General features: G+C 42.5%; 1 protein-coding gene across 1 annotated transcript in view; it reads left to right on the top strand.

Annotated features, from left to right (window-relative positions):
• The window catches only part of DMXL1 (Dmx like 1), a 157,746-nt gene that overhangs the window by 10,939 nt on the left and 122,843 nt on the right, over positions 1–23,964 (top strand). Inside the window, exons 2-6 of the mRNA XM_015424996.1 lie at positions 5,010–5,135; positions 13,263–13,340; positions 16,712–16,790; positions 19,870–19,996; positions 21,104–21,170. Coding sequence (XP_015280482.1) covers positions 5,010–5,135; positions 13,263–13,340; positions 16,712–16,790; positions 19,870–19,996; positions 21,104–21,170 — 477 coding nt within the window. The remainder of the gene's footprint in view (positions 1–5,009; positions 5,136–13,262; positions 13,341–16,711; positions 16,791–19,869; positions 19,997–21,103; positions 21,171–23,964) is intronic.

The raw sequence follows: 23,964 nt of genomic DNA, 5'->3' as shown, positions 1-23,964 counted from the left end.
CCCAAGTCTATTTGCCTTTTGCCCGCTGCTTCAGTCATGGCAGTGTCTGCACCTGAGGTCTCCAATCATGGGACCTCCTCTGAGGGGGAGTTGGGGGAGGTGATTCCCAGAGTAGGAAATCTCTGCAAGCCTGCTTGATCAGCTGTCCCACCACAGCAGAGTCCTGGAGAGAGCAATAGGTCACAAATCGTCTGGCTTGGATCATGAAGAAGCAGGCTTGATTTTTGCTTCACCCTCTACTAATCTGCAGGGGTGGCCTGTATCTGCCCATCAGGTCTGCTCAATGCAGTCTTCTGCAGCTGTCAGAGATGTGAGTTGAAGGGAGACAATAGCTTCCCACCAGGGGCAGAGCCCTTTGTTGTCCCACCAGGCTTCCACGACTGCCTAGAACAACTTGTCTCCAACCAGTTAGAGAAGGAGGAAAAAGCTTATTTTACCCCCCTGGGAAGAAGAAGAAGAGAAGAAGAGGAGATTGGATTTATACCCCGCCCTTCACTACCCAAAGGTGTCTCAGAGCAGCTTACAGACTCCTTTCCCTTCCCCTCCCCACAACAGACACCCTGTGAGGTAGGTGGGGCTGAGAGAGCTCTGAGAGAAACTGCTGTTTTTCAAGAACAGCTCTTATCAGAACTATGGCTTGCCCAAGGTCATCCAGCCAGGTGCAAGTGGAGGAGTGGTGAATCAAACTCGGTTCTCCCAGATTAGAGTCTGCGCACTTAATCACTACACCAAATCACTGCACTTAATCACTACACCAAATTGGGAAAGATGACGTGAGTCCCCCCCCAGTCAAACACCTTCAAAAATTAACTACTTCAAGGCCCTCTAGACACAGAAACACCAGTGCTCTTCTTGGCCGACAAAGGCTGCCTGTAAAAGCACCTTTCCCATTAGGAGCAATTATTCAACTTTCTCAGGCTACAGATCTGTAGGTTCTGAGGGTTCTGATTCAGATCTGGATAAAGAGGAAGGCCAGTTGTCTGAGGATGAAGTCCCTCAGCAAAGCAAGCCAACTCACTGCCTTTTTTCTCATGAGGAACTTGCTGCTCTCTTATATAAAACATTAAAAATCCTACAGTTTTCTGCTCCTAAGGTAGACCCCACAAGAGGAACAGGATGATGATGGTGACCATAAAGGAGCCCCTGAGGTATTCTCTAGGGTTAGAAAGCTGGGTTCAATTTTCCCCTTCCCTTCCTTTTTAAAAACTGAGATAAATGTGGAATGGTCAGATCCTATCAATAACAGTTTACATTCTGGACAGGCTAAAAAGAATCTACTCTTTTCCTCCCAAGGTAGCCAGCTTACTGAAAGTTCCAGTGGTAGATGCTCTTGTGGCTAGCTTAGCATCAGGGTGGCTTTTCCAAAAGAGAGAGAGTGCACCCTTAAAGATCCCAGTGATTGAAAAACGTGACTCAACTCTCTGTAGAGCCAATGAGGTCATTGCCTTCTCCATTAAAGCTTCTGCTTCCACTTCTCTGATTCACAAAACCAAAATAGGACCTACGGTAAGTAGGAAATACCAAAATACCAAAAAGTGCTTGGAAATATCCGTTGAACTCCATGAGGAAGACACTGAAACAGGAGGATATCTGGACCTCTGTTGGAGGAAGACTGAGCACTTATTCAAAACAAAGGAGTGTCCTCCCTCTTAAAACTTTTGTATAATTAAGGAAGACTGATAGTAATAAAGGGGTTGTACAATATCTTTTGTGATATATTAAGAGACGATACTTAGATGTTTTGATATATGATTCTATGTATTAAGGCTTATATGATAAATAATATTTGGTGAATAAATAGTAAAAATATAAAAATATATATAAAAATTATTTGAGATATTCCACTTCTCTGATGGCAAGAGCCTCATACACGTGGATTTGTAAGTTGTCCCTAGAATACCTCATTTAAATCAGCACCTGTCAAGTAACACACACAGTCTGGAGGGGGCAGCAGCTTTCATGTCTGGTGCTAGCCTGGACACAATCAAGTTCTCAGCAAGGGCAGTGGCTACCACAGTGGTAACCAGAAGACATCTCTGGTTCAAGCCCTGGAATGTGGGCTTCCTTTCTAAGTCTCACGAGACATCTTAGTCTTTCTGGGTGGCAAGCTATTTGCAGATAACCTAGAGGACATCTTAATCGAGACCAAGGACAAGAAGAAGGTCATGCTGTTCACCTATAAAAGGGAGGACAGATGGCAGAAAAAATATGGTTCACAGTCCTTTCATTCTTACAGAACACTTCCACAATTTAGATCAGACTTCAAGCAGCAGTCATGGACCAAATCCAAGCCTAACTTCAGAGCCACATGTCAATACTACAGCTCAGCCTAAGCACCAGCTTCCAGTAAGGGAGTAAAACAGCGGCAACAACCAAAGTGATACCAGGCTAGCTCCAGTGGGGGAACGACTACAAAAATTCCTTCAAGGCTGGAATGTACCAGTCACCGACAAATGGGTAAAAGAAACCATGACCCATTGCTCTTCAATAGAATTTGTCAGCCCACCTCACAACAGATTCCTGAGCTCACCAGTCCCTCACTGCCCCATCAAGAGACAGGACACAAAGGATGCCATCAGACATTTGCTGGAGATCACCACCATCGAACCTGTGTCATTGTCACAAAGGTTCTTAGGCATCTATTCTGTTATTTCACAGGTACTGGAAGGCTATCCTTGACCTTAAATTCCTGAACAGGTTTGTGAGGGACAGGAAGTTCAAAATGGAGACCTTGAAGACCATTGTGGAAGCCCTGCAGCTGGAAGACTTCATGGCCTCCGTCAATTTGACTGAGGCATATCTTCACGTGCCCATAACTCCCTGGGACAGACAGTATCTGAGATTCATCTTCAGTCAAAATCATTTCCAGTTCAGGGCCATGTCATTTGGGTTGGCATCAGCACCCCAGATATAAACAGAACTGATCATCTCACTTGTTTCAATCCTGCGTCTCAAAGGAATCCATATCCATTCCTATCTCAATGACCTCCTTATAAGGTGACTTTCACAAAGGTGGGCACTCCGGGATAGTCATGGCTTCCAGAAGAGCCAACTAGTGCCTGCCAGGTCATCATGTGTTTGGGGTCAGTGATAGATTCAATGCAGAAAAAAGTGTCTCTTCCACTAGACAGAGCAGAGACGATTGTTCAGACCATGAAACAGTTTCACTCTGTGAAATCAATGGACTTGATGATCCTAGTGCATCTGCTAGGTTACATAGTTGCAGCTATCAAAACAGCCCCTTGAGCCCAGGCACACTTTTGGGGTCCTTCAGTGGATGCTATTGCCATATCAGAGGTTCATAGCCCTGCGAAAGCATATCAGAATCAGCCTCAGTCAGCATCTCAGGAAGGACTCCTTTGGTGGACAACCAAGAATCACTTGCTTGTAGGCAAACCCTTCCAAGTGACCACAGACCTACAGATCACAACAGACGCCAACCTGATGGGTTGGGGAACCCATTGCATACTGGGCCACGTGCAGGGGACCTGGTACCATCAAGAAGCTTCCCTCAGCATCAGTCTTTTGGATCTGCATGCAGTTTGTCTGGCTCTTCTCTTTCATCTGCCTTTTTGTATCAATATATTTATTAAAAGCTTTTCATGCATATATAAAAAGAACAAGAAAAAATATAAACAATAGAAAAGGAAAGAAGAAAAGGAAAATAAAGCAGAGAAACATGTCTTTACAATTTAACCAATTCCAAAAATATCTTAGTAACAAAGCAAAATAGAATCACTTATTACAACAATTCAACTTATTCCTTTTAATCATAACCTGCTCACCCAACATCTTCCCTCTATGTTATATAAACTTATTTACATGTTCTTATTCATCAAATCCACATATCATCAACTCAATTTTTTCCCTTTGCCTGTAGAAAGTCAGTAAGTGGCTTCCAGCTAGCAATACAAGTAAATAATGTTTTTTTCTTTAATCAAAGAAGTCAGTTTAGCCATTTTTGCTCATTCCAACATCTTCAACCACCATTCTTCTATTGTAGGTATTTTTTATAGATTTCCAGTTCTGTGCATAGAGTAACTTTGCTGCTGTAACCATATATAAAAACAAAGTTCCATGACTATTTTCAAGTTGTCTGTCCATTGGTCCTAAGAGAAGAGACTGAGCCCTATGAGGAAAGGCTAAGGGCCTTGGGAATGTTTGGAGAAGAGGAGATGGGGGGGGGGACATGATTTCTCTCTTGAAATATTTGAAAGGCTGTCATTTGGAGGAGGGCAAGGAGCTGTTCTAGTTGGCAGCAGAGGATAGGACCCAAAGCAACGGGTTGAAATTACATGCAGAAAGGTATCGGCTGGATATTAGGAAAAACCTTTTCACAGTCAGAGTGGTTCAAAGGTGGAATCAGCTGCGTAGGGAGGTGGTTAGCTCCCCTTCACTGGCAGCTTTCAAGAAGAGGCTGGACGAATATTTGTCAGAGATGCTTTAGGCTGGTCCTGCATTGGGCAGGGGGTTGGACTAGATGGTCTGTATGGCCCCTTCCAAATCTATGATTCTATAACAGAAAAGCTTCCGGTTTCATTTGTATATTCATTTTAAAGATCTTTGGTATTTGTAAATGTATTTGCATCCAGATTTTTTGGCTTTATCACAAGTCCATCACATATGATAAAATGTTTCTAGGAAGTGACGTGGGCATGCTGGGGGTGGTTTTCCCTTTTATGGCCGTGGCCCCGCCCCCAGCGAGCCCAGCGTGCCTACGTCACTTCCAGGTGACGTGTGCGCGTGCACGCTTTGCGCGCGCGCACTCACCCGACGCTGGCCGGGAGCCCCCTGCTCCCGGCGAAGAATTATTTGGCAACCCTAGGCATGCCTCCCCTTTGCTTTCCCAGCCGCCCTTCCAGGAGCTGCACAGTATGTGTGAAAGAGCCACATGTGGGCTTCCAAGCCACAGTTTGGCCACCCATGAGTTAATGGTTGCGTAACTATCCTTTCCTCTTAATAGTATTTTTTTAAAAAAAGAAATATTCTGCTTTCTCATTCTTTTGTAGGCATATGCATCAGGCTGTGATATTGTGATATTGGGGACTGACTTTGAAAGATTACAAATAATTCCTGGAGCAAAACATGGCAACACACAAGTGGGATGTGTGGATTGTTCGATGCAGCAAGGGAAGGTAAGTAGTAATAATTTTACTAAATGGTGCTTCTTGGTATGGTTTTTGGTATTTTCGGTATCAACCTGTGTGGTGGTAATATACAAAACTCTACTTTTTGGCTGTTCTCAAGAGCATGCATGTAAACTATTTAAAAATCTGCTTGTAAAGTCCTCCTAAAATCCATATAGAGAATGATGCTTTTGTTGTAGACAGTGCTATTTCATGACTACTAGTTTGGTCACAGTTGTGCTGCAGAGTTATATATGCTTGTCGGCCAAATGCACACAGACAGATACTTAAACAAACAGGAGCTAGACTGATCTATAATATTTAATGATTGATGTAAAATAGTTCCATAGTGGGGAATTACCACCACTGCTTTCATGTAAGGTTAATATTGTTTGAACATAGTTCTATATGAACATAGTATTCAGTGTCAAAACTTACCACCTTGAGAGAAGACTTGAACAACTTTCATGCTACTTCATTAACTGTCTCAGGAAGAAGTAGAATTAAGAAGAAAGAGGCAACAACTGCAGCACTTAACCTTACCAAAAATTTGCAGGCATTTGGGTATTTTAACCCAGATTGATAGTCATGTTTGGTGTTAAACTTACTGTTTGCTATCATCTGGTGCTTATTTCTGAAAGAGAAACTGTTAAATGAACAGCCACACTTCTCAAAGTTTTATTCGTTTAACATACTTAACATCCCACTTTTCTCCTGGCATCTGGAAAAGAAAGGCTGAGTTCTTTCTAGAAGGATTTAGAGAGAAGTGTCAATCTGTTTGGAAGTGTGTCATAGAAAGGTTGCTGTCTATCACAATATCAGCAAGAATTACAAAAAGGTTTGAAAGCCTCACATTACTTAGAAGTTTTATTGCTCCTTAACTGAAATTTCTCATGGGTTTTCAATACAAATTTATTTCTAAATGGCTCTGCAAAAATTGGAAAATTGAAGACATATGTCACACTTGAATGCTTTCATAGAATCGACAGTGTCAAACTGTACAAAGATGGAGTGCTCTGTTATGGTTGACACTGGTAATGTAGTTATGCACTCAAAGCATGAAGCAATTTAATATCAGTTTATTACGAATGCCTTTGGCAGATAATCTTATCAATCCTCATTGCAAATTAATTTCATAATAGAAAATGTCAGTCCAGGGTTACATTCTACCATTTTCTCTGGGGTTTTGTGTGTTTCTGCTTGTGCACGTTAGAAAGGAGATTTTTGCTTTCTGAAGTAATAGGAAATCAATACAGTCTGTCTGTTCTTTTTAAAGAGCAGCAGAAGACTTGGGTCACTTCTATTTTAACTAAAAAAAATATGGACCAGCAAGTGGGTGACCCACAAGGACTTGTGTAGGACATCTCATTTCCCCTCCCCCATCATTTCCTCTTTCCCGTCACTGAAAGCTCCCATAACCTCTCAATGTTTCCAGCTTCCTTCTCTACTTTTCAGCTACCTGCCAACATACCTTTTATCTGCCTCACTATCTTCAGCTGTGTTATTTATTTACTTGATATATATGTTAAGGGACCACTTTTCAGCACAATGGGGTCTCAAAGTTGCTTACATCATTCTCCTCTGTTTTATTATCACAACAGCCCTGTGAGGTAACTTAGGGTGACAATTTGCCCAAGGGCACTCAGTGAGCTTCCATGGCAGAGTGTGGATTAGAGGGCTGACCCTGTAAAAGGCACACAAGATCCCCGTGGGGCTTGATCCTGGGGCTTGAAACCAGAGCTTCAAACAGGGGAGTTGAGCTTGGGATTGGTGCAAGAGGTGAAGAAGTGTGTGTCTGCTTGCTTGAAGTTTCTGAGCTGTTTGGGGTGTGTCTGTGTGAAAACCTCCTAGCTTTTGGTGAGTGCATTAGAAGCACATTGGTTCTGCTGGGAGGGCCTTCTGCTTAAATGAGCTGCCTGCTGTTGTCTGGCTTCTGGGGTAGAGCCACAGCTCTCATCCATAAAGCAATGCTCCCTGTGGGGCTTGCAAAACAGTACTTTGAACAGGGCTTCTAACAGGAGAGTTAAGCTTGGGAATTCAGTGTGGAAGGTTGAGAGGGAGCAGTAGCGAACCCCTCTCGTTGTTTCCTGACAAGAGACATAAAGACTCCAAATCAGCAAGGAGTGTGATGTGCTTCAATATCCTTCCTGCTATGAAAATCCACACAAATTAAAGTGAATACCCCATTTCACCCTAAAATAGCTTTTAACAACTAACCAGGTATGAAGATAAAAAGCCAGCAGGGGAGTGGGTGCTATTTAGTATTTTGCAGGGAGTGCCACATCTACCTACTGAGTGGATATCATGAGTGTGTGCTTTATGCATGGAACTCTTGACTCTCAGGGAGCAGGTTCATTCCCTTGAGCATAGGGTAGCTGACTTGGAGAAGCTGAGACAGAGAGAGAGGTCTGGGGAAGAGACCATCAGGGATTTACCAGAACAGTCCCACTCCTCTGCTGACAGTTCTTCTGTTGTTGTGGAGAGTGAGAGTCTTGAGGTTGGAGAGTGTCAGTCTGAAAAAGGACATGATCCCTTAGAAGGGACCTTGGATGATGAACCAATATCCTTTTGTACCAAGGATACCCCTCTGGGGTTGGGGGGAGGTGGACTTTTGGAAGTAGGTGATTCGGTTATTGGGACTATAGAGAGAGGGGTCTGTGACAGGCATTTTGACTGCATGATGCAAAGGTTACAGGTCATGCGCTGTCTAGATAGTTTGATAGTGCTGAGGATGAGTCAGAAGCAGTAGTGGTGCACATCGGCATCAGTGACATTGGAAAATGTAGTCACTGGAGGAAAAATGTAGGTTACTAGGCAGAAAGATAAAGGCCAAGACTCTAGAGGTAGCATTCTCAGAAGTGCTACTGGTTCTATGCACAAGGCCGGACAGACAGGCATGGCTCAGGGGTCTCAGTGCATGAAAAAGAAAGTGGTGCCAGGAAGAAGGGTTTAGAGTTGTTAGGCACTGGAGAACTTTCTGGGACAAGCTGAACCTGTACAAAAGAGACAAGAGAGCCAGTTTGGTGTAGTGGTTAAATGCGCGGACTCTAATCTGGGAGAACCGGGTTTGATTCCCCACTCCTCCACTTGCACCTGGCTGGATGACCTTAGGCAAGCCATAGTTCTGATAAGGGCTGTTCTTGAAAAAGAGCCGTTTCTGTCAGAGCTCTCTCTGCCCCACCCACCTCACAGGGTGTCTGTTGTGAGGAAGGGAAGGGAAAGGAGTTTGTAAGCTGCTCTGAGACACCTTTGGGTTGTGAAGGGCGGGGTATAAATCCAATCTCTTCTTCTTCTTGAACCAAAAGGGAACCAGGCTGCTGGTGCTTAATATCAAAAAAGTGGCAGATCAGCTTTTAAACTAATCCCATGGGGAAAGCCAACAAGAGCCTCCTTTTGGGGACAAGTTAGTCCAAAGGGATGATTGTGCAGTCAGGGTGATATTGATAGGAACATAATAGGATTTGGGAGTGAGGGTAGGAGGCGAAAGAGGACTATGTGTTGATCCTAAGGGGCCAAAGGAGGCAAGGGTTACTGGACACAGAAACACATTATAGGTTTCTATATGCCAGTGCTAGAAGTTTCCAAGCCTAGATGATGGGGAGCTGGAGTGCTTGGGGCTCAATGACAATTAGCATGTAGTAGATATCTCAGAAACATGGTGAAATTGGAAAAAATCAATGAGATACTGTGACGGACTGCACTTTTAAAGAGGCTTAAAAGTGCTGTGCTTTCAGCTAAAGAACTGTGAAAGGTTAATTCTTCACAGAAACAGAAAGCCTTGAGTGACAGACTGCTCCAAACAATATGATTGGTTAGCATCAGCTGAGCAGAGAAAGTCTGGTGAGAGCTGGATGCTGAGGAGAAATTCAGTCAGATTCCTGCCTTTACTTGGAAGAGACATGTATTGAAACCTGTCTGAGAAATAGTCCTGGCAGAAAAAGGGTTTAGTGCTGACAAGGTCGGATTTATGCCTTGACTGAATGCAGTCTGAATTTAGTGGTAGCTGAGAGCAGTTTGCATACAGATAGGAGAACAGGGGAAAGTTTGACAAGGAAGTGGATAGTAGAGAAGACTCCGATTCAGGCCAAAAGGAAAGGGGATAAATCTTCTAGAGAGAGAAGAAGATTCCCTGCCCAGTCAAGCAGGGCGAATTATCTCTGAGGAGTACAGAAATCCCTGGTCTGCTGTAATAAGAAACTGCCAGTAGAGAAGGGGCTTGGGTACTGGGAAGAGAGTACCCATCTTCTGGCCACCCAAAGAGTCAGTGATTATACAAATAAAGTGTATAATTTTATTTGTGTTTGGGGAAACACTGGAACAAAAACATGAAGGCAAGCAATAAACATCTGTTTAAATATATCCAAAGAAACGAACCAGAAGTAGTTGGGCCTTAGGGTGACTAAGGAATAAAGAGATTGCTAAAGAAAGATGGGGGAGATGGCAAAGAAGCTAAATTAATTCTTTGCTTCTGTGTTCTCTGTGGAAAGTGTGGGGCATGTACCCATGCCACAGCCACTATTTTCAAAAAGGGAGTCTGAATAACTGAGTCAAATTGAGGTGACAAGAGATGAAGTGGTAGACCTTTGGGGGAGGGAATTAAAAATCTATAAGTGTCCAGGTCCTGATGACATACTCCCCAAGTGTTCTTAGGGAACTCAAATGTAAGATAGGTTACATATAGTGCCAACCAAATGTAAGATAGGTTACATATAGTGTCAACTGGTGCAGTAGTGAAAAAGGCAAATTGTATGTTGGGGATTATTAGGAAAGGGATTGAAAACAAAATGGCTGATACAAGAATGCCCCTGTATAGATACATGGTGCAGCCTCATTTGGAATACTGTGTACAGTTCTGGTCATCGTATCACAAAAAGTAAATCAACTATTACTAAATTCAGCAGCTGTACCAGAAGACTGGAGTGTAGCAAATGTTACACCAGTTTTTAAAAAGGGGTCCAGAAGGGAACCAGGAAATTACAGGCCAGTTAGCTGAATGTTTGTCCCAGGCAAATGAGTAGAAACTGTAATCAAAGATAGAATTATTAGGCACATAGAGGAACAAAGTCTGTTGAGGGAAAATCAGCATGGCTCCTGCAAAGGCAAGGCCTGCCTCTCCAACCTTTTGAAGTTCTTTAAGAAACTGAACAAGCATGTAGGCTTGGTGAAATGACAGGATGCAAAGAGTAGGAATACATGGACAATTCTCATAATGGAGGGAAGTAAGCAGTGGGATTGCAAAAGGGTTGGTATTGGGGCCAGTATTATTTAGACTATTCATAAATGATCAGGAACTAGGGTGAGTACTGTAGTGGCCAAGTTTGCAGATGACAAAAAAAAAATGAGATTGGTGAAAACCAAAGCCAAATGTGAAGAGCTTCAGGAGGACCTCTACAAATTAGGTGACTGGGCGCCAGTGTGGCAGTTCAGTGTTGGTAAGGTGATGCACACTGGAACAAAATGTCCCAACTTCAAGTATAGGCTAATGGGGTCTGAACTGGCTGAGCCTGAGAGGGGAAAAGATGTGGAGTTGTAGTGGATAGCTCAATGATAGTGTTAACCCGGTGTGTTGCAGCAGTGAAAAAGGCAAACTTTATGTTGGAGATTATTAGGAAAGGGATTGAAAATAAACTGGCCAATACCATAATGCCTCTGTATAGCTATTGTCAGGTGCCACAGCCTAACAAAGGAGTACACATTTAACATAAGGTTATACTTTAATGTAAGAGCTATAGAGGCAGTAACATCGTCACTGTTAGGAATGGCTACTTTCCTACAAGCATAATGGGATATAGGGTATTCGTACACACACACCCCACCCCTAGGCCAATTGGCCTGACTCCCGCGCGTGGGAGAATGGGGCCCCAGGCTGTTAAAGCCAAAGCTGGGAATCGAAACTTATCCCATGGGTAATAGATGGGAAGATGGTACACAGGCAGCTAGCTAGCAAGGTCGTAGATAAGCAAGGAGGAATGCGGCAGCAGTTGGTACACAGGTCAAGCAGATGCTCTCTCGCTCATAAACATCATGGCAGCATAGCTGACAGCTATATGGTGCAGCCTCATTTGGAATACTGTTCAGTTTTGGCCACCAATCACAAAAATCACATTGCAGAGCTGGAAAAAGTGCAGAGGAGGGCAGCCAAGATGATTAGGGGGGTTGGAGTACCTTTCCTATGGGGAAAGGCTGAAGAGTCTGGGGCTTTTCAATCCAGAAAAGAGAAAACTAAGGAGGGAAATGATGGAGATTTATAAAATTATGCATCGGGTAGAGAGAGTTGACAAAGAAGTTTTCCTTCCTCTTCCAAAATGATAAAACTTGAGGGCATCCAATGAAGCTGATGGGAAGTAGATTCAGGGAAGACAAAAGGAAATACTTATTTACAGAGCAAGTGATTAAAATGTGGAATTTGCTACCAGAGGATTTTGTGATGGCCACAGGGATAGACAGTTTTAAAAGGGGATTAGACAGATTAATAGAGTGGCTCAGTGGCTACCAGCCACAGTGACTAATAGGAACTTCAACATTCTGAGGCAGTAAATCCCTGAATCTCAGTGCCAGGAGGCAACATCATGGGAAGGCCTCCTCCTCTATGCTCTGTTGTTGGACCTCCCAAGGAACTGGTTAGCCACTATATGAGACAGAATGCTGGACTAGATGTACCACTGGTCTGATCCAGTGGGGCTCTTGTTATGTTATTAACTGTAACAAGCAGCCAGGCCTGGGTGAGTCATGCAAGTCAGGGTGTAGCAGGTCATCCAGTGGTTGCTGGTTGTCCTGGCCCCTAGGAGTCCCCCTCAAAAGGTAAAACAGGAAGGTCCCCTCCCCCTGCCTTTACTGCTGGAAACCAATGCTTGAAGGCTGTCAGTACTGCCATGATTACCTGTTAATGACCACTGAAGGCATTTGTTTATTAAAGCTAGAGGTGCTACTTATTTCAGAAATTTTAACCCCCATATAGTTTTTTTAAGATTTCAAATTTTTCTGCAAGCATGGGGCTTTTTCTTAATTGATAGACTGATCTGTCTGTTCTTTTCATAGATACAGTGTCTAGATTTAAGAATTGACTGATATGGCCATGTTGATAATTAGATATATAGCTGATGACACTTGTGCCTCCTCCATCACCTTATGAATGATCAGAGTACTCACTTAAAACTGTGATAGGATCCCTCTTTGGTTACAACAGAATAGATATGATGGTTTCTTTTCTTTCAGCACGCACAAATGGCTGCTTATTTCAGTTTCTACTTTATGTTCTGTGTAACTGTGATAGAATTCTCGTTGGCATTTTTAGGTCATGCTGCTGTATAAGTTGCTCAGTCTGATAAATATTATTTCTGTAATAGTTTCCCTTTTGCGTCTTGAATCTGTCCATTATTATATTTACTCCGACTCTGTGTGAAAATATAATGTAACTGATGTTTTCTGCAAGCCTATAAAACATTCTTTAAAATATTGTTTTGTATTTTTAAAGGAATTATTTTAATTATTATTTCTGCAAGGTGTTCATCAAAGTGGAATATTCTTCTGACTAGCCATAGTTCAGATTAGAGTATTTGACATCCCTTAAGTTTATGAGTCTGCTTCACAACCAAGAGATTGTAGAACTATGTCTGTATTGATACCTACGTTGTTGGGATTTTCTTCACTTTATCCTTGTTCGTACTTAATCGTTTTATCTTAAAAATTGTGCCCTGGGTTTCTCTCTCTCCTTTCTATGCTGTACATATGTTTTTGTTCTAAAATCTTTTAAACTTTATTCAAAGAATATTTGACACTCATGATTGCCTATTCTTTATCTGTAGCACATTTCTTTCCACTTATCCAACTACAAGGTATTCTTTTTTCATTCACATACTCTTTTTTACCACTTTTTAAAAAAATCTTTGTGCCACGTAAACTGAAGTAAAACAACTTGTACGTTAACACATTGAGTTGAAAATATATTGGAGTTTTGATGGAACTGCAAGAAGTTTGAGTCTCCTGAAACTTTAGGATCATTTTGAAATTTTCTTTTAACTTATGTGATAACTTTTTGGTGATGATAAAAAAGCTTGAGACAGTAAAAGGAAGGTGGTACAATGTAGAAATAAAAGCAGATAAAATAACCTTACTTTAACATGCTGTCTGTTTTAGATTGCAGCCTCCTATGGAAATGTGATTTGTATTTTTGAGCCAGTTCAGTGTCTGAAAGAGAAGCGTAATTTTCATACTGTAAGTAGTTCATCTTAATATCTAAACAATTGCATAATAACTCGCCAGCCTTCTATTACTTTAAAGATGGCAAACTTTGTTACCTATTTTTGATTAGTTGGCCAGTGTGTGAAACAGGATGCTGGACTAGATAGATTGCTGGACTGATCCAGTAGGGCTCTTATGTGTTATTATTTTGTGATTTAATTTAGTTAGATTTTAACACTACTCTTTTTATGCTCCTTATTTTTAATATTATGTGGTTTTATCAGGGAACAAAATCAACAGTGTTGAGATAGTAGTATATCAATACGTTTGGAAGGCTGTTTCTCCCCTTTACTTCTCCAAAACCTTTCCAACCAACCATACCTCTATAACAAATAACCAGGACTTACAGTGTGCTTTTATATATAGGCAGTGTTTGAGAAAGGTCATAGACAAACATCTCCCACTTGCTAGGCTGATCCAAAGGCTCTTTAGCTGATCCACATATAGAAGAAATATCCTGTGAGTCTCCTTTGCATGTGTCTTCATGAAGAAGATTTAAACAAATGCACGGTGCTACCACTGCAGCTGAGCAATTTTCAGACTGGTGAAAAGCAGAGGAGTGTGCGGGTGTCACAGGCCAAATGAGTCCTGGAATCTCATTGGGCTGACCTTTGAGCATTGGTGTCATCAACCACAGAAGCTTTGTGTGAACAGGCACCATTCCACGGTGGGTCCTGTCCACGCCTCTAACTCTATAATATTTTGGAACTAAGTAGCCTTATAATTACAGTGGCATAATAACCACTGAATTCTTTTGCAAACTAGTTCCAAGGAGCACCTTGTGTTCCTAGTTCTCTCTCTGCAATAATACACATTTTGATAACAGGCTTGACTTGTATATATTCCATTGGACTTGAAAAATATTGTCATGTCTATTTTTCAAGATTTTAAACTACTGTAAGGGAAGAAAGTGGGGGGGGGACAGAACTACATTAATGCTGTCAAGTTGTGACTGTGATCACCTCCCGATGCATTCTTCAAGAATCTTGAAATTGTCGTACATATTGCAGTAATGCTGTTCTGAAGCACTTGAGTTGTGGGCAAAACTAGTGAACAGAGTTTCAGTATTCTATTTAGGTCCTATTTTTGGTCATTCCATCCAGAATTTATTTAGGTAATGTGTTGTAAGAATTGACTCTTGAGCCACTCACGTAAAATGACGTATAAACTGATGCCCTAGGTATGGACTAGAAGAGTTTATTATAAAGCACAGAACATTTTTGTATTCATCAACTATGTGTTTCAGAAGAAACTTGTGGTATTTGAGAGTGTAGCATGTTTGCAACACATTACAGTTGTCAACAAAATGTAATTTTGCAAAGTTATTATTAGAGGATATAAAGGAATGGATTTACAGTCTAAGGACTAAATCAGGGGTGGCCAAACTGCAGCTTGTGAGCCACATGTGACTCTTTCACACAGTCTAATGTTAATAAAAAGGAAATTGGCATATTTTTCAATAAAAATGTGTCTGTAATATTTGTTATAAATAGTATAAATATATAAATAAATATAATATAAAGAGCCTCTTGCTAAGGGTGAAAGAGGAGAGCACAAAAGTTGGCTTGAAACTCAACATTAAAAAAACTAAGATCATGGCATCTGGCCCCATTACTCCTTGGCAAATAGAAGGGGAAGTCATGGAAGCAGTGACAGGCTTCACGTTCCTGGGATCCAAGATCACTGCAGATGGTGACTGCAGCCATGAAATTAAAAGATGCCTGATCCTTGGGAAGAAAGCTGTGGCAAACCTAGACGGCATAATAAAAAGTAGAGGCATCACCCTGCCAACAAAAGTCCGTATGGTCAAAGCAATGGTATTCCCAGTAGTAATGTAGGGCTGCGAGAGTTGGACCATAAGAAAGCCCGAGTGCCGAAGAATAGATGCTTTTGAATTATGGTGCTGGAGAAGACTCTTGAGAGTTCCTTTGACTGCAAGGAGATCAAATCAGTCAACCCTAAAAGAAATCAACCCTGAATGTTCCTGGGAAGGCCAGATACTGAAGCTAAAGCTCAAATACTTTGGCCACCAAATGAGAAGGGAGAAGACCCTGATGCTGCGAAAGATTGAAGGTCAAAGAAGAAGGAGACCGCAAAGGATGAGATGGTTAGACAGTGTTATTGATGCAACGAAGATGAAGTTGAGCAAACTCTGGAGGACAGGAGGGCCTGGCATGATGTGGTTTATGGGGTAACGAAGAGTCGGACTCAACTGTGCGACTGAAGAACAACAACAACTATTTGTTCATGTCTTGCAGCTCTGAAACATATGACGTTTATTCTATGTGGCTGTTACGTTAAGTAAGTTTGACCACCCATTAACTAAATGGACTTTTCTGCTGTCTCACTCTGTGACTGCTTTTTGCACTCCAGTCTCTGAAAAGCCATATCTGAGGGTCAGTGGAACTTCAAAAACCTGTCCAAGGCTATATGGGTAGACTGCAGCCAGGGCATGAAAATCTTCACAAATTGGAGATTTTCCCTTGTGTGAACAGTACTGGCTTCAAACCATTAATTATCCCAATCCTGAATTCTTTTTAATTGCTATCCCATGTTTCTGTGAAATCAATTTAAATCCCTTTTTCCTGGAAATTGGTACTTCATCAAGCATATGAACTGACAAAGAGAAGAAAAGTCCTAAATCTCTGCAGCATTTTGGCCCGTCTCCTGAGCATTTATGAAGAGGAGGAGGAGATTGCATTTATACCCCGCCCTTCACTCGGAGTCTCAGAGTGGCTTACAAACTCCTTTCCCTTCCCCTCCCCACAACAGACACCCTGTGAGGTAGGTGGGGCTGAGAGAGCTCTTTCAAGAACTGCCCTTTCAAGGACAGCTCTTGTCAGAACTATGGCTTGTCCAAGGTCATCCAGCAGCTGCAAAATTTCATTAATGGAAATTTTTTGTTTAATTATTGTGGTTGAATTAAGGAAGGGAAATAGACAGATAGGAGATTTGGATGTAGATTCAGTGATGGTAAGGTATGGATAGGATTTTCAAAAGGAATTGTATAAAAGGTGTGAATTGTGTCTATGTACATTCTAGAAACAGAAGGTAACTTAGCCTGGAAGTTTAAACCTTTGCTGGTATTCAGGTTCTCAGTCAAGATGGATTCAAAATCAAGTTATAACTCACTATGGCTCACTGACCTCCATGGAATGCTGCTCCTGGGCTATGGGGTACCCTGAGGAACAATATGGGGAAGGGGTCTGCAGCAGGAAAGTAGAATCAATGGAAATTGTCAGTTTAGTCTGGATCCAACTCATTATATGTTTTAATCAGTAACTCTTAAAGCTTAAGCCTTCCAACAGTATAAAACATAATTCATGCTATACTTTTGGTTTTAGGGGCTGCATTATCAGTGGCAGAAATCAGGTCAAATTTCTCTGGAGCATACGGTGCATAACTTAACATGGGACCCTACAGGTAAGCACAAAAATAACTAAACTTTTTTTTCCTCACCTTTTCATTTTGATTGACATATCTTACTGTGTAGGTAACAACATTGGCCTAATGATGAAGAACGTTGCCTATTGCTTTTTCAGATATTCTGCTCCAGGGAAGGGCAGACTTTGTTTTGTGTGGGCTATTTAATTTTTAAATAAACTTCAGAATTACCATTCACAAAATGGCAACTTGGTGTGTAGAGCCTGTCCCAGAATGACAGTTTGAACCAAAATTGTAGGATTTTTGAGCAATGTTCAGATGCGGAAACCAATTTTCTGCTGTTTCACAAAGCAAGCCACGTCAGCAAGGAAAACTACATACCTCTGTATTTTCCCTGAAAGAGCCAAATAGCAACTTTGGTGCAGGAATAAAGAGCAAATACCATGCTCCTTTCTCAACCAGAGCAAGGATGTGTGTGCATATATGGTGGAGGAGGAAAAGCAGATGGGAAAGTGTGCTGGGGATGCCATTTTCCCATCCACAGCAAAGGTATGTGTGAGCATGTGTCTCCGTTTCTATTGCATGAAAGAAAAGGAGGAGAGTAGCAGTTGCAGAAGCTGTAAGGGAAAGATAAGAAAGGGATTGCAGAAGAAGGGTCAGGGAGCTGCTTTTAGTTCACTCCCAACTGACCTGCCCACACCCAGCTCCTCATTTTCACGGCCTCCCCAGTTCTGTACCTGTTTTGCATTGTTCCCCCCGTTTCTATCTTTTGCTGCAATTGAGTTGTTATAATTGAAATAGCTGGTCCTTTTGTATGGTAGCATTAAAAAATTTTATGTGTAACCTGGCGAAATATATAGACATTAGTATTACATGTACTGCTTCTTACAGTCATGCATACAGTCCAACCATTTCCTCCAGTATCTCAGAACCTCCCTTCTACTATAACAGTGTTATAATGGTAAAGAAGTGGGCCAAAATAATATTTTTATCAAATGAATATTTCTCACTTGGTTTGAACTGCAGGATTTATTTATTTATATATTTATTTATTTATTATTTTCAATTTATAACCCGCCTTTCCTTCACAGACAGGCCAGATCCCGAAGAGCATCATTGTTTCCCCTTCTTATAGATAGTGTGATATAGATATTGTTTCAGTTTGGCTAGGTGCCTCTAGAGTTTCTTCCTGCTATCTCCTGATTTTTAATGTTCGTTTGGACCAGGTGTGATCTCATTAGGCAACAGCATCCCACTAAAGCCCCTTAAAATTGATACTGCTCATCAGAACGAGGCGGCAAACAGAAAATACAGTAGCTTAAAATCTTTGTGCTGGCTGCTGAAAAAACTGGTTACAGTCATCCCAAGCTCAGCCTTGGGAGGGTAAACACACTTGAATATCTATAATATGAAGGCACAAATTCTGCCGCTGTTTGGACATACAAAATGAACTTAAATGGAAGATGGAAGTTAATATGTATGAAACGCTTACAGAAACTATGAAGCTTTGGGCCAAGTAAATATTTTTAGGATTTAATTTATTATTACTAAACTTGGTTATTTGTTTTAGGCTTAGAAATTTTATATATTTTATACATTCATGAATACAAAAGGATCTCCGATTTATAGGGAAGCACCTGAAATATTCATTTGCTCATGTGTGGTTTTCAAAATTTATATTTTGATATTGATTTTTTTAAAAATGTGTTTTACAGTGTGATCCTAAGCTGGTCTGCTCTGAATCCTACTTAGTATAACCAGTGTGCATAATTCTCAGGAAAATGTTCTTAGGACTGTACTGTTTCATTTTATTCTAGCTTTGTCTGCTAGGTCTTGCATGAACTTTTGTGACAGTGCAAGGATAATTAATTATTTCTCGTGTGATACATTTTTAAAAAATAAATCTGGAAAACATCTGCTGCTGCTGGTTTGTATTAGTTCCAAAAGAAATGAGGGAGGGGGCTCTCAGATGTTTTGTAAGTTGAGTTCTTGAACTTCATGTTTAAATGAAAATATTGCAAATTTATTCACTCCTGTGAGGGTTCTTTACTACAGTTTTAACTCCTTTTAACTCCACTTACATGATTTTAATGTCTTCAAAAAACAGGTATTTATATGCTATTAACCATAGACTAAAAAGGCTAATTTTTAACATTATAAGGGTGAAAATCACAGATTACATCATGTCATTGTAGGGCTCTATTAGCTTTCATCTGTACCTTCTAGTCCTTTTTGTAGATTGGTGGCCTAAAAGTATGATAAATGATTGTCTTCCTTTGCAGCACTAAATCTACCATTCCCTTAGAAGCTACATTATGCCTTCCACCAACTTCTTAAGAATCACCTCATTAGCTGTACTAACACCTATTTATAGTGTAAAAAAGGTAAAGGTAAAGTTTCCCTTGCTCGAAAGCCAGTCAAATCTGACTAGGGTTGCGGTGCTCATCTCCATTTCAAAGCCGAAGAGCCAGCGCTGTCCGAAGACGCTTCCATAGTCATGTGGCCGGCATGACTAAACACCAAAGCGCACGGAACGCTGTTACCTTCCCACCGAAGTAGTACCTATTTATCTACTTGCAATTTCTTGCTTTCGAACTGCTAGGTTGGCAGGAGCTGAAACTAGAGATGGGAGCTCACTCCGTCATGCGGCAAATTGGATCTCGAACTGCTGAACTACCAACCTTCCACAGCTTGCAGTTCAGCGTCTTAACCACTTGAGCCACTGCAGCTCCATTTATAGTGTACTTGACTGTTAAAATGGTTTTTCTCTGACGGAGTTGATGCAATCAGAGCATTTTCTGAAATATATGGCAGGCTGGTGGGATGGCAGGCAATCTCCTCCTATTCTGTAAACATCAAGTAATTGATATGGAATGGTGCTGGCTGAATGGGACTTATGTCTTTCCCACTTTACTACTTACATACATTTTCACTGAAAATTATTTTTGAATGTTTTTTTAAATTGTTTTTAAAGTTTGTGTATGTGTTGTATGTTTCGTGGTAAGTGGCTGAATTTGCTTCTTTGAGTTGATGGTTCCAGATGAATATATTTAGATATACAATATGTCTTTAACTACCAAATTTAATTTACTTTTGTGTACAAATTTGAAAAATGTAGGCTCTCGTCTGCTGACTGGTTCCAGCTGTCTGCAGCTTTGGTCCAATATCAATTTTGAAAACCTAGCAGAAGATGAAAACCATGAAAAAACAGATGTTCAGGACTGGAGAATTATTTGGCAGTGCAAGTAAGAAATGTGTAATTACACCTTGTGGTGGAATTCCACTACAGCCTTACCTATGTTGTTAAACTTAATTGGAGTGTTGCTATATTCTAAACAGGAGTCCTGATATGCCTTAAATTCTCTTTAATTAGGTTTATGTGTCGAACAAACGTTGTATTATTTTAAATTGTACTCTAGATTTAACAATAAGATATTTCCTTCCCAACAAAATTTACATCTAGCCTTTAGGTTGCCCAGGTGGTATATGTACAATACATTCCTTTGTGCTGAAAGGGCAAAGGGGGCAGGGATTTTGGAAAAGTCCTAGAAGTTTTCTGCATTTAGGTCATGAGTTCACATGACTGCATAATTAACAATTAGATGTTTGTATTAACAGGCAGGTGACTTTTTAAAAACAAAAATCTTAATGTCAAATAGCATAAATGCATTAGGGAGAGGTATTTTCTTTGAAATTATTTGTAGCTATTTAATCTTTATTTTTTAAGATAAAACTTTCTGTCTGAAAGCTTGCAGTTTGGCTCTGTTAATATGCTGAAAGAGTGCATGGGTCTGAAAGCTTGCAGTTTGGCTCTATTAATATGCTGTAGAGTCCATGGATCTCTAGAAACCTCTCTTTTTCAAAAAATCACTGCATTCCAGCCCATAAACCAGATGATGCAAATAGTAGGGCTATGCACTAAAATAGAGTTTCAGACGATTTTCCTACACATTGTGATACTGTAAACATTTGAGGAACATGCTTGCATGTTGAACCCAGAGACTGATTATGTGAACATTTAAGGGATGATAAAAATTCAAATCCAGATGTTAGGAATCATATGCCCAAAGGAAGAATATTCATAATATGGATATATTCTGATTTAACCTAGCCATCATCGGTCTTATTCTGACTTTGTTGTTAGTAGGTCAGTAGACCAGGTGATCCTACTTTCCCATCTCAGCTTAGTGGAGAACTCAGAAACTGCACCAGTTAATGAGGTTTAATTATCTGGTGACAAGTAGGATAGTTGAATTCCAAGGAAATTGTTTTCCAGCTCTGTCAATATTAAACACCCTTTTCATTATGCTCTTGAATAATATTTAACATGTTGCTATTTTGCTTTGCTACAGAACTGCTTCGCAAGTTCATCTAATGAAATTTTCACCAGATGGAGAATTTTTTGCTACTGCTGGGAAGGTAAACAAGCTTTTATACCACTTTGACATAATACTTCAAAATACCAGATTAATCCAAATTGACCAGCATACCCTAGCATGCCTTTTACAAATTGGCCTGCCTGACATAACAATATGGCTCCTTACAGATTTCTCACTAATGCTGTTTTCATTTGCTCTTTATCTGAGTTCCTCCATGCCCAGGCAGAGAACGAAGGGAAGGACACGGAGAAATAGATTGGCTCGGTGCCCTTCCAGCCTGCGACCCATCCCGGAGGTGGTCAGCGGTGGGGCTAGGATGGTTGACTCCCCTCCGTCATTGGTGTTGAGCAAAGTCCATAAGTCCATAAACAATAAGACCACAGTCCTTTGGGACTTTCTGCTAGAGCAGAGAGTGGACGTAACGTGCGTGACCGAAACCTGGGTGCGGGATGGGGAGACTGTAGTGCTTTCCCAGCTCGCCCCTTCCGGGCTTTTGGTCCTTCACCAATCACGGACTAGGGGGCAGGGGGGCGGAGTGGCTATTTTCATTCAGGAGGCTTACTCCTTTAGGGCGCTCCCGCCGTTAGAGATCACAGGCATGGAGTGTGGTGGCCTAGTATGGGAAGCCGAGGAGAGTGGCGATTTGGCTGGTGTACTGACCGCCTAACACGCCGGCCAATAGCCTACCGTCCTTTTTGGAGGCTGTATCAGGCTGGGCGCAGGAACCCAGGCTTATAGTCTTCGGTGACTTCAACGTCCATGCTGATGACGCGGCCTCCATACAGGCTGCGGACCTGGTGTCGTCCATGGCGGCACTGGGACTCTCCCAATTTATAATGACTCCCACTCACCGGGCTGGTCACATGCACGATTTGGTCTTCGCGGCTGGGGTAACAGTGGACCGGATTACTGCTTTGGCAGTACCATGGTCGGACCACCATGCCCTGAAGGCCCATCTGAATGTTCCACCCCGACCCTGTTTAGGCAGCAAGCGTATTTTAGCTCGCCCGCGGAGCCTAATGGACCCCTTGCAGCTTCAGAGGGCCCTGCGGGATCCAATGCCCCCCGGCAGCTTGTTAGATGAGCTTGTTGAGGACTGGCGTAGCCGACTCTCTACCGCCATCGACGAGATCGCTCCCCGGCACCCTCTGCGCTCCCGCTCCAAACTTGCTCCATGGTATACCCAGGAGTTGAGGGGTATGAAGCAGGAGTTAAGACGACTAGAGAGACGGTGGCGACGTGTTCGCAACGAAGTCACAAGAGTATCTTATAGGACGTTTATGAGATCCTATGAGATGGCAGTCAAGGCTGCCAAGAGGGTGTTCTTTGCAGAGGAGATTGCGTCCGCTAGCTCACTCCCAGCCCAATTATTTAGAACAATTTGGTCTATAACAGCTCTGCCTCAGGGCAGCCCAAATGTGAGGAAATTGGAGATCGGCTGTGAGGCTTTTGCGAGCTATTTTGCGGATAAAGTCTTCGCCATGCCCTCCCCGCCATGCTTGAAACAGTGAGTGAACTCAAGGCCCCTTGAACGCCTGCGTTCGTTTTGGATCATTTCGACCTGCTCAGCTTTGAGGAAGTTGACAGATTACTCATAACTGTATGCCCAACCACGTGCGTCCTTGATCCGTGCCCTTCCTGGCTCATTAAAGCGGGCCATGAGGGGTTTCGAGGAGCTCTTAGGGAGATTATCAATAAGTCTCTCACTGAGGGACGGTTCCCGGGAGCTCTCAAGGAGGCGATGGTCTGTCCTTTCCTGAAAAAAACATCTTTGGATCTGGCCGAATTGGCCAACTATCGTCCGGTCTCCAATTTGCCCTATTTGGGCAAATTGATTGAGAGGGCGGTGGCAGGACAGCTTCAGGGTTTTCTGGATGATGCTTCTACTTTAGATCCCTTCCAGTCCGGTTTTCACCCAGGTCACGGGACGGAGAGGGCGCTGGTCGCTCTTACTGACGACCTCCGTAGGCACCTGGATCGGGGCAGGTCAGCGGCGTTGCTGTTGCTAGACCTGTCGGCTGCGTTCGACATGGTCGATCACCAGCTGCTTGCCCACCACCTCGCCGACGTGGGAATACAGGGGCTTGCTTTATAGTGGCTTGTCTCCTTTCTCCAGGGTCAGGGACAAAGGGTGGTGCTTGGGGAACAGCAGTCCGGGAAACGCCCACTTGAGTGTGGGGTACCCCAGGGCGCAGTACTGTCCCCAATTTTGTTTAACATCTTTATGCGTCCCCTTGCCCAGGTGGTTCGGAGGTATGGGTTGGGTTGCCATCAGTACGCTGATGACACCCAGCTCTATCTGATGTTGGGTGGCCAGTCGGACTCCGGACTGGAAGACCTGGACCAGGCGTTACTGGCTGTGGCTGGTGGGCTTTGGTTGAGCCGGTTGAAACTGAACCCGGTGAAGATGGAGGTCCTGTGCCTGAGTCATGATGGCTCAGCGTTGGGGGTCCCACTCCCAGCCTTCGATGGGGCACCTCTCATGCCAGCATTGGAGGTTAGGAGTTTGGGGGTGCTCCTGGATGCCTCCTTGACAATGGAGGCCCAGGTAGCGGCCACTGCTAAATCGGCCTTTTATCATCTTCGGCTGGTTTGGCAGTTGGTTCCCTTCCTTGACCGCCGCGACCTGACGACTGTGATCCACACGACAGTCACCTCGAGACTTGACTACTGCAACGCTCTCTACATGGGGCTGCCCTTGTCCCAAATCCGGAAGCTGCAGCTGGTGCAGAATGCTGCAGCCAGGCTGCTGATGGATCTCCCACGTCGGGAGCACATCCAGCCAGTGCTTAGGTTACTGCACTGGCTGCCAATAGTATACCGGATTCGCTTCA

This window comes from Gekko japonicus, unplaced genomic scaffold (genome assembly GCF_001447785.1).
Source record: "Gekko japonicus isolate JY-2015 unplaced genomic scaffold, Gekko_japonicus_V1.1 scaffold2135, whole genome shotgun sequence".
Taxonomy (NCBI): domain Eukaryota; kingdom Metazoa; phylum Chordata; class Lepidosauria; order Squamata; family Gekkonidae; genus Gekko; species Gekko japonicus.
The sequence above is the reverse complement of the archived record's forward strand: the minus strand, read 5'-3'. Positions and strand labels throughout refer to the sequence as shown.